We start from the raw sequence: 11,542 nt of genomic DNA on the forward strand, positions 1-11,542 counted from the left end.
GACAGACAGACAGACAGAGAAAGACAGATACAGACAGACAGAGAGAGAGAGAGAGAGACAGGTACAGACAGACAGACAGACAGAGAGAGAGAGACAGGTGCAGACAGATGAATGTGAGTTGGTGTGTTTGAAGGAGAGATGCTCATTTTGAGTTTTCTTTACGCTTGTTAATGTAATTGTTAACGAGTGTCTGTGAATCAGCGGTTCATTTTTACATGGCATCACAGCCTAGATCTCCTGTGTAGGACAATATTCTATAACTTCAAATAAAGAGCAAACAGTAGCCAGACTTTCTAATGTATAAACAGTTTAACAACCCGCCTCCTCCTCCTCGGCTAATTAATGATCACAAACAGTGAAACTTGCAGTGGCATTATTCAGACCTCAAACTAAAAGGAAAGGCTCAGGCCCGCGTCAGTCCTCAGCACAGCCGACAGCTTGCCGAATGGTTGTTCAGCAGCAGCAACATGTGGACAGGCTGCGGGTCAGTCCGGTGTCAGTCCGGTGTCAGTCCGGTGTCAGGCTGTTCCCTGTGAGACCGCGGAGCAGGAACCTGCTCAGATGGTACCGGTGTCCCGGGAACGCAGACATAGCGCCTCACTAGAGCGGCCGGCCTCAGGAAGCATCTCATGAGCCTTCCACCAGTCAAGAGGATTTAGTCCAGTGAGGGGGGCTGTCTCTCAAGTATGTATATTTTTTAATTGTTTAACTGATAGTATTAATCGGTCAAAATTCTTATTGCCGGTTAATTATTAACATCCCTAGTTTGAAGGTCTGAGCTGCCACTGACAGTGACAATGGGCTCGATCTTTATGATACAGGACGCACTGTGCATCTAAACATGTAGTTCAATATGTTTTATACCATAAAATGAACTAAACTGGAGGATAGACAGATCCTGAGTCAGTTTTCTGAAAACCGTATCACCATGGTTACTCTTCGATGAACACTTGTTCCAGATCAGCTCTGATCTATTTCACTCTGATTAAGAAAGCTTATTGATCATACATTGTACAAAGATTCGAATACTATGTTGTACAAATGAGATAATTATCATTAAAATTAGAATAATTATTCTACAAACAAAGTGTTGATCGCTCAGTAATAGTAATTATCATGGATCAGGAAATACTGGGCAAAAAAACAAACATTTCTATCAAACTCTTAAAATCTCAAGTGATCTGAAACGTTCTGAACGTTGTGATAAAACTCTCGGTCCTAACTGATTTTAAAAGTCTTATCATCTTCAGATTTTGTCGAGCTCTTTGTAACCTGACGCTGATACTCAGGTAATGTGCAGACGTGATGCAGAGGTGACATACAGGTGATGAGCAGGTGAGAGTTACCTGATCTGTTTGGCGTAGCTCAGCTCAATGTCAGCTCTCTCTTTAACAAACTTGGTATATCTCTCCAGGAAGTCGATTCCCCAGCTGGTGTGTTTCTCCAGATTATCAAACTGATCCTGAAACCAACAAGAATACAAAGCTCCGACATGACATCAGTCTGTACAGCAGTCTGAATATAACTGTCTATAATCTAATATTATATATTTTATCAACTATCAGAAAGGAAGTGATGGAACTGTCCCTTGTACTTTCCATGATGAAGGTAGCAGGAAACTCAGTAACTCCACGTAGTCATATTTAGTTTCTTTGATAAAGATGGATATACGCACAACATAGATCTTCATACAGCTGATCTACGGACTGAACCAGAGATGTGTGTTTTTGAAATGATAAAAGTTGAATGTGGGACAGAGCGTGGTGTAGGACCTGGACCATGTGTCCTCTACTGTCCCGTTCACTGTCCCACCGCGACGGACAGACACTGATTCAGCTGCTCATGTCAAACATTTCAATGATCTGGAGGAAGCAGCTCTTTGTCTCTGATCTTGTATCTGTAGCATGACACACAAACCAAACCCAGGAGTTCAGACTGGCAGCATGACAGGCATGATCATTATTATCATTATTATTAATATTATTATTATTAGTGTTAGTAATAATAATAGTAATAGTAGTGTTATAATCATCATCTGGTAGGAGTTGGGGGGGGGGGCTGCAGCAGCATCATGGAGGACGCAGAACGCCCGCCGCTGTCGTCACTAACCGTGTTGCTATGGCAGAGCAGACAGAAGCACGAGGGCCTCACTCTCTCTCACACCGACAGGCCGCACGGTTACCGGCTTTCCCGGCACAGAACCAGTAACCGCTGCTGACCGTGTTACCCAACGGTCTAACCCCGCTCTAACCCCGGTGATGTCCGCGTGCAGCAGGTGTGAACAGGTGTACGTACCCACAGCTCGGTGCCCCAGTTGCAGCTCATGTCTCCGGTCAGCTCCTCCACTGCTCCTCCTCTCCACACACCGACGATCACCGCGAGCCGCTGCTGCCGCTGTCCGCCCCGCGCATCCTACCGACACTCACCGACAGACCGACACTCACCGACAGACCTGTCTGTCTCTCTGTCTGTCTCTGTCTGCAGCAGCACGAGCGCAGAGGACGCGATCATGCACGGCCCGTCTCCCAGAGGTCCCTTTGTCATCAGCGAGGAGATGCTGAGATTGTGTGTGTGTGTGTGTATGTGTGTGTGTGTGTATATGTGTGTGTATACTGCGCATGCTCGTTTTCAGCCCCGCCCTGCTGTCACACACACACAATAAACTGTTCTGTACACACACATATGTATGTATATGCATATACATCACACATCACGTGTGCATAATCACATCACACATGTTCAGCTTAATGATGATGTGATAATGATAGTGATGACGATGATGATGATGATGATGAGAGAGAGCTGACAGACAGAGCAGCTGTGATTGTGTCAGTCCTCCAGCAGGCAGCGCTCTTCTCCCATTAATCAAAAACATTTCCTGATTATATGATGCGTTCAGGCACAGCTGGGAAAGGCTGAAGGCTCCAGCTGGTTTCAAATGATGGAATCTGAGATCTTGCAGAAAAGTTTTCAGGTGGAAAAGTTGGAGTGAAGTCAAAGGCAGATGGACTGTGTGAAGCATGAAGAGAGAATGGGGAGGCTGAGCCGTCCTCCATCATGTTCTCCATCTGGTTTCATCATCTGAGCTTTGACTGGCTCTTCTGTGGTTTAATGGCAGCAACTGGAGAATCAGCTCCATCAACCAGTCGACTCAAGTTCACACAGTGGAGGAAACAAGACTACAGGCGTTACAGACAGCCCTACTTCAAAATAAAAATCCTACAATTCATTTCATATTTTGAAAATGTCAGCTAAAAGATATTTTAGATTTTCATAGACAGACAGTCTCATATGAAGTTAGTCTGATACATGAAATGAGTCCGACAGGATAAATATCAGAGGGGTTCAAGATCAGGATCGAGTTCAGGTTCAGCTCTTTGTGTTTGTCTGTGAAGTTGTCACTGACTCCACCTCGCTCTTCTTCTTCTTTGACCTTCTCCTTCAGATCAGGAGCTGAAATGTCGACGAGTCCTTTAAGATCAGATCTGAAGGTTTGGTTACGACGAGGAGGACGAAGGTCAGAGAGACGATCAGCTGCAGGAGAGACGCCTGCAGGCAAGACTCGAGGAGGAAGGAAAACCTGCTTCATTAAATGTACAGGTTTTCAGTGTCCATCACTGAGGAACCGTGTTCATGTCCTTTCATTGATTAGAAACACACTAATGAAATACTGTGTCTGATTTTCCTGTGATTAGTGCAGGACACAGGAAATGATGAAAAGTACAGGTGTGTATGATGGAGTGTGTGTGTGTGTTACCTGACACACACTGGAGTCACACACAATCTGAAGATAAAAGTCATTTCATTTCAAATCTCACGTCCTTTTAAGGTCATCCTGGAAACGCCCAGCGGTCCAATCATGTATCAGTAGGTTGACTGACTGTTAAAGGTCAAAGGTCACCAATTGGCATTAATCATCTCAATATGAATAATATTAATAAAGTGCTGTTTCATTTGTATGATAATGTTCTGCCTGAGTTTGTTTGTTTTTCTGATCACACTGACTGACTGAAGCTGCTGATCAATAATTGATAAAGGTTAATGATTATTGTTAAATGGTCTCAGACCTTCAGACCCAGCAGGAAACCGACTTCATTAGAAACGACAGGCTCAGCCACACGACTGATCCTGACACAGAGCAGCTGATTATTGAATATTTTATTGAGCAGTATAAACACTGTGATTTATTAACATGTATTGATAACTGATTTTAGAATATTTATCAAGAAGAATAAAATGTCCAGGTGTCTGATTTGCTTGTTGATAAAAAGTTGATCAAAGTGTAAATAATTCAAACTATATAAACCTGTCAGACTAGTTAATAATGTTACATATTAATCAACTAATTAACTGAGTCAATGAGTTTAACACCACACTTACCACCACTGCTACTAGTAATCACTACTAGTACCACCACTGCTACTAGTAATCACAACTACTACTACCACTGCTACTAGTAATCACAACTACTACTACCACTGCTACTAGTAATCACAACTACCACTGCTACTAGTAAAGCAATCATTTTTCAGACTGGTGTATGAAAAATGAAATCAAACTTTATTGAAACTTTACACAGAGACAAACAGAAAGACAGAAACAGCTGATGTCTGTTTACATGCGACAGGTGTCATGAAACGCCTCCAGGGTCCTAAAGTCTCGCCATGTTGGAGGAAGTCCGTCCTGAAGAAAACGACCACAGCGCTGACAGGAAGACTGGAAGAGTTTAATGTAGCTCCGCAGCCAGGTCTGCAGGTAGAGAGACAGACAGGTAGAGACACAGACAGGTGAGACAGACAGGTATAGGTTATTGATCAGCTGTTGATCGATGTCTCACCATGAAGGACCGAACCACGACGTCGGGCATCTGAGGCAGCTGGTAGTGCAGCAGGGCAGTGGTGGCGTGGTCTGTTACCTAGCAACAGCACAACCAATCAGAGCACTGTTCACTCACACCTATGTTACTATTTCAGGTGGACAGGTGAATCTTACCTTCTGGAACACCTGGTACTGAGACTTGGTCCAGATGTCAAGCTGAGGAGGAGATACAGACAGGTTACCATGGGGACAGACAAACAGGTATCATTCGCTACCTTTAATTTAGGGGAGTTCCACTTCTCACCTTTCTGTCCTCGTTGTAAACGTTCTCGTTGAATCCTCGAACAACGGTTCTGTCGATGAACAGCGAACGCATCACGACAATTGCCTTTAACACCTTCCCCAGGGTCACCTGAGAGGGAGACAGGTGAGACAGACACACTTGTTACCTGCTGAACTCACTTGTCCAAACACACCTGTCACCTGCTGTGATGAGCCTCAGTACCAGCAGCACAGCAGAAGTCCCGTTGGGTCTGAACAACTCGATGGTCATGTCGGGAAACATCCTGCCGATCCGAGAGATGACATCATCCACATACCTGTGAGCAGGTCAGAGGTCAGAGGTCAGGTTCAGCTACACACTGACATTATAATATCAGACAGATAGGAAGCCAATAATCAATAAATGTTTGATACGAACTCTGTTTTATATCTACTGTGTGGAGTCAGTCTGTACTGCAGTATATACAGTACACAGTACTGTAGTGTTATAGTATATACAGTACACAGTACTGTAGTGTTATAGTATATACAGTACACAGTACTGCAGTGTTATAGTATATACAGTACACAGTACTGCAGTGTTATAGTATATACAGTACACAGTACTGCAGTGTTATAGTATATACAGTACACAGTACTGCAGTGTTATAGTATATACAGTACACAGTACTAGTGTGTTATAGTATATACAGTACACAGTACTAGTGTTATAGTATATACAGTACACAGTACTAGTGTTATAGTATATACAGTACTGCAGGGTTATAGTATATACAGTACGCAGTACTAGTGTTATAGTATATACAGTACATAGTACTACAGTGTTATAGTATATACAATATGCAGTACTACAGTGTTATAGTATATACAGTACACAGTACTAGTGTTATAGTATATACAGTACATAGTACTACAGTGTTATAGTATATACAATATACAGTACTACAGTGTTATAGTGTATACAGTACACAGTACTACAGTGTTATAGTATATACAGTATGCAGTACTACAGTGTTACAGTATGTACAATATGCAGTACTACAGTGTTATAGTGTATACAGTATGCAGTACTACAGAACTCACTGAGGAGGTAGTACCAGAGTACTGGGCTGGACTTTGGGCCGTCTCTTGGCTGAAGCTCCCATCTGATTGGCTGATCGTTTGAGTGACTGTTGGTTCAACAAACTGGAGGCCAGACCGGCGTGGTACTGCAACTACACACACACACACACACACACACACACACACACACACACACACACACACACACACACACACACACACACACACACACACACACACAATCATCAGTACTGACTGACTCTGGATGTGTACCTGAAACCAGGTGTGACAGCAGCACTAACAGCAGGTGAAGTGGTGCTGATGTTTGGGCAGATGTTGGTCGTCAGGGTAACAGAACATCAATATGATTTACACAAAGTAAGGTCATTAGTTAATGGAGCAGTGATTCAAGAGACTCAGCTGGTTAATCAACTAAAGATCACTTCATATCAAAGTGTGTGTGTGTGTGTGTGTGTGTGTGTGTGTGTGTGTGTGGTGTGGTGTGGTGTAGTGTGTGTGGGGGGGTATTAGTCAGAAGCTGCTGATGTGACGCAGCCTGTTAGCATGTTAGGCTAGTTACCTTGTTGGACCACTTGTAGGCCTGCAGCAGCTGAGAGTACAGAGGAGTTTTATCCTGAACCGGATCCAGACTGAGCAGACCACTGTTATGGAGAGGATGAGACTCTGAGGGTCGACCCACCAGACCACTGAGACGCTCCAACTCACTGAGAGACAGACAGGTGGAGGGACAGGGAGGGAGAGAGAGAAAGAGAGTCAGGTGGAGGGAGAGGGAGATTTTTTTTTTTTTTTTTTGATTTTTAAAAACAGACCTTTTTTTCTAGTTAATTCCATGAACACAAGTTCTGATGTTAAATTACAACAAAGAAAAAATCATGCTAAAAAGGAACTACCAAAAACTAAACAGTGGAGGAAAGACTTTCAGCCTGTGCCTAAGGGGCGAGGCGACCAAGTCATTGACAGTCTGGCACACTCTCTCCATAACACCCTCCCAGTTCTTCCTCTCAAACTCTTCAGTTCCCAGAAAAACATCCAGAATTTTCATGCCCTGTTTTTTCCCCAGCTGAGATTTCCTGGTAACTTTGGTGTTTCCTCGTCTGCCCACTGCCCAACCTCCAAAGCCTCACTTTTTTCCCCAGTTCACCTTTGCCGATGATGCCCTTTCATACAGACTTAAACTGCTTGACAAGAAGTCCACATCCCTCTGGTTTCTAACAAATATACATAAGCAGAAACCACCAGCGAGGGGCGCTGAGACAACCCTGGTAACGTGATTCCTGGCAGCTTAGATCGTAACCTGGTCAGACGTGGCTCAATTGCTAATGAGTACAGCTGTCCAGAAATAGGACATCCCTGTCTGATGCCCCTCTGAACCTGTACTGGACAGCTCAGCCCACCACCCACCTTCACCAAACAAAAAGCTTCCTTATACAACAAACAGTGACACAAAACCAAAAGCAAAAACCAACCCTATCAAAAGCCTTCTCCGGATCCAGTGAAACAATCCCCACATCAATATTGTACAGTTTACAGATGTCCAGTAAGTCTCTGGTGAGAGCGAGATCGTCCATGATGGATCTGTCCGGTACAGTACGACTGGTAATTATTAATTCCATAAAGTGTTTCAGTTTGTTGGTGAGCACTTTTGAAAGAAGTTTGTCACCCGTACACAGTAAAGCTACTGGTCTCCAGTTCTTTAGCAAAGTCAAGCCTCCTTTTTTGGGCGGCAGTGAAAGAACTGCTGCCTACAGGACGCTGGTAACAGGGCTGAGCACATTACTGCAGCACCTCCTACAGGTCAGCTCCCAAACACTTCCAGGAGTGCTTATAAAACTCTGCAGGCAGTCCGTCCAGTCCCTCCAGGGAGATGTTAGCGTCCAGGACGGCTCTGTCCTCAGAGCCCAGCTGCAGAATCCCCTGCAGCAGCTCGTCCACACACTCTCTGTTACAGTCCTACGTCCTGAAGAGGGCGCTGTAGAACTCTACGGCATGTTGTCTCATCTTACTCGGGTCAGTCGTCACTGCACCGTCAGGGAGGTGGAGACAGACCATCTGTTTGGTCCGAGAGACGGACTTCTTCAGGTTAAAGGAGGTGGGAGCATCCATGTCTCTAACGCTGATGTAATGTGACATGACCAAAGCCTAGGGGTGGGCGATACAGCAAAAATATCATATCACGATTTTTTTAAAAATAAAATCACGATTTCGATTTTATCACGATCTTAAATTGGAAAAAGAAAAACAGACAATTTAGACCAAAGAACCTTTCTTAACAGATTTTATTTCAAATAGTCGCAGTTTTGCCTGCATGTGCAAACAACGTAAAGTTTAAGGTAAACAACAACATTCTGGTTCGTCGTGTTACCACCCGACGTGCGAACGGTTTCTGTGCAGACTTTGCAGATTACATTTGCTTGCGCTTGATCAGTTGCGGAAAATCCAAACCAATTCCATATAATGGAGGTGGAAGTTTTCTTAGCGACCGAGTCCGTTTGGCTTTCAGCCATCGCTCTCCATGTGCTACCACTACACACACAAACAAGGAGGCGGGTAGGAAAGTGCGTCACTGCCTGTAACTCGCTATGATTGGTCGGTCAGGTTGACGACGTCAATACGTCTGGTGCGTCGGTGCATCAGCATAGAACTGCAATTTATAGAATGTGCCCGAGACGATCCCACGATCTCTGCAGTTTGAAAGATCGTCTTCACGTTGTAATCCTTCACGATCTAATATCGTCATATCGCCCTCCCCTACCAAAGCCCCTTTAACGCTCTCGTGTAGGAATGAACTTAATTCATGTTTCTTCTGTTGAAGTCTGTGACTGTCTGTGCGTGAGTAGAATATTTTCTAAATCCTGCATGACTCTTTTCACTGTCACTGTGGAATGACTTGTGTACTGTTGACAGAAACACTCTGCAGAAGGTCTCAAAAGTCTGACAGAAAGCTCGGTCCTGAAGCAGCTGCACGTTAAAGCGCCAGTGAGAGCTGCATCTAGTGGTTGGTGAAATGTGAAAATCAAAAGCGACTAAATGATGCTCAGTGAAACCTACTGGATAAATGTGACTGTTCAGTAACCTGGTGCTAAAACCATGTGTCACATAAACCCTGTCCAGCCTGGCTGCCCTCACATTCCCATCCAACACTCTGACCCATGTGTACTGCCTGACCTGAGGATGTTTGAGCCTCCACACATCCACTACACCTGACTCTGAGATCACAGATGACTGCAGGTGCGGTTCCTCTCCTGTTCTCCCCCCATCACCACACATTCACTCTGATCACCCTGTTCTAAGAAGTCCTTTAACTTCTGGATCGAGTCCAGCCTGTGTGAGCCCTGATTCAGAGCATGATGTTAATGAAGCAGAAAGAAAAGTCCTGTATTTCTGCTCTGACCACTGCAGCCCTGCCCGTCACCATCTCTGTGGTGGAGATGACATGAACGTCCAGGCCTGGAGAAAAGAGGACGGCCATACCAGCAGAGAGGTTGGTCCCATGAGACAGGAAGTACTGACCTGTCTGTCTCATTCACTGTCACTGTGTGTCTCCTGCAGGAAAACAATATTTAACCTCTTCTGGGATGACGATCACCCAGTGCACCACATTCATTTTCATGTTACTTATTAGTTTTTAACCTTTCTTTTGCTCGCTGCTCTCACCTTCCTCAGACTGGCCATGTGCTTCTTCTCATCTAGTAAGTCACCTCCCACTACTCTCTGCAGGGCTGACGCACTTTTCAGAAACTTTTCTACATCAGGAAAATAAAATCAGTCCCATTGACAGACTTTCCAAACATTTCATCTAAAAATCATTCATCTCATGCAGTGTGTACGATTCAGCACCGCATGACTGTGAGCCATCAACAGACACAAAGTCAGAGTCATCCTCCATTTCTTCATCCTTCCCCTCACCTGTCACACTCCCCACAACACCTGTCTCTTTAACCCGTTCAGCAGCACACTGACTGTGGTCAGATTTACCTGCCGCTCCTTTTAAACTCTCTCCTCCCCTGACCTCCTGCAATGTTTCCTCTGCTCCTCTCATTTCATCCGTGCCCACAGCTGTTTGTTGTTCACCTCCCTGTGTGTCTGCCTGTCCGCTGGATCCTTCTCCTAAACCCCGTTCAGCGTGGCGCCGCTCGCTATCAGCTCCACCACTAATCCCTCCTCTTTCAGAAACACATAGCAGAGGTTACCGTACCACACATGGTCTCCCATCGCCAGGAGAACCGCCTCCACCGGCACAGTTGGGTCAGGCTGGACCCAAACCGCGTGTCGGATGGAGAGGGGTGGAGTCCTGGACACCTCCAACCACACAACAACTCACTACAATAAATCTACAATAAATCTACAATAACAGCATCGAAAAAAGAGTTAAACGCCAAACACCAAAACTCACTCAACCACTCATTCACCCACCACGCTCACTTCCCAGCATGCACTCTGACAGAGAGAGGGAGGGAGAGAGACAGAGAGGAAGAGAGAGGTGGAGAGACAGACAGGTGGAGGGGGAGAGAGACAGACAGGTGGACAGAATGGTTATCTGTTAAAATCAATGTGACACTTAACTGCTGTAAAACAAAAACGTTACTCTATTAAGGACAGTAAAGTTCATACACCTGACAGGTAACATTAGCAACACCTGGCAGGTAAATGTGATCCGAAGATGTCAGATTGATCCACTGATTTCCCTGATCAATAGCCAAAAATGTATTTTGGCCTGGTTTCATGTTCCCAATCCACACACCCGGGGCTCTGTGCTTATCTTATATTAGCTTAGCTTAGCTTAGCTTATGTTGCCGTGACCACAGCGGCAGGTATCAGTGCTGTGCGGTTTGATACGAGTTAATGACAGCTCAGTCTACAGTGTGGCCACAGGCTAACTGTTCACACCAGTAGTTTACTGGCTGCAGTCTGGGGAGCCGGACTCACTTCAGGTCTCTGTTGACTGCCTGCAGGTTGTCCTGGAACTCCGCTATAAACTGCTTCTCTCGGCCCTCCAGGGTCTCCCGGTTCTTCATGCCGTCCTTCAGGGACTCGAAGACGCGGCTCACGCTTGAGCGGAGCGCCTGGATGCCGCTGATAGCATGAGAGAAAGCGTCCAGATTCACCCCGACGTTCACCACGTCCGCCATCTTGTCTGTTTCTCTGCTGCTGGCGCTCAGAGATGACGTCATGGAGTGGAGACACATGAAAAAAAGGGAAGAAGATAATTCGCACTGGGCCAAAGATACAGCTAAAGTACAGTCCAGGAGGATCAAGTCGCCACCCTTGAATGTGAAAACAATTAAGTTTGGTATCCGTGGTAAAAATGGGAATAGGAATTTTCTGCTGAATATTTTACTCTTAAATTTTTTATACACAA

General features: G+C 45.1%; 2 protein-coding genes across 3 annotated transcripts in view; both read right to left on the bottom strand.

Moving 5' to 3' along the window:
• LOC111237455 (formin-binding protein 1-like) overlaps nt 1–2,517 on the bottom strand; it is a 15,614-nt gene extending 13,097 nt beyond the window's left edge. Inside the window, exons 1-2 of the mRNA XM_022766556.1 lie at nt 2,296–2,517; nt 1,347–1,462 (exon numbers count right to left, since the gene is read on the bottom strand). Coding sequence (XP_022622277.1) covers nt 1,347–1,462; nt 2,296–2,325 — 146 coding nt within the window. The 5' untranslated portion in view covers nt 2,326–2,517. The remainder of the gene's footprint in view (nt 1–1,346; nt 1,463–2,295) is intronic.
• A 2,022-nt stretch (nt 2,518–4,539) lies between these two features.
• Nucleotides 4,540–11,327, bottom strand: med27 (mediator complex subunit 27). Of its 2 annotated transcripts, XM_022766553.1 has the most exons (8): nt 11,110–11,312; nt 6,743–6,887; nt 6,184–6,314; nt 5,324–5,417; nt 5,123–5,230; nt 4,993–5,034; nt 4,838–4,915; nt 4,540–4,749 (listed from the first exon to the last, which is right to left on the bottom strand). In XM_022766553.1, exons 1-8 carry the CDS (start codon nt 11,310–11,312, stop codon nt 4,615–4,617), a joined length of 936 nt encoding a protein of 311 aa, XP_022622274.1. In that variant the 3' UTR covers nt 4,540–4,614. The 2 variants fall into 2 exon arrangements, with proteins under 2 accessions (XP_022622274.1, XP_022622275.1); XM_022766554.1 differs by lacking the exon at nt 4,838–4,915 and having other exon boundaries at nt 11,110–11,327.
• Nucleotides 11,328–11,542: the final 215 nt, after the last annotated feature.

This window comes from Seriola dumerili, unplaced genomic scaffold (genome assembly GCF_002260705.1).
Source record: "Seriola dumerili isolate Sdu_G_001 unplaced genomic scaffold, Sdu_1.0 BDQW01000866.1, whole genome shotgun sequence".
Classification (NCBI taxonomy): domain Eukaryota; kingdom Metazoa; phylum Chordata; class Actinopteri; order Carangiformes; family Carangidae; genus Seriola; species Seriola dumerili.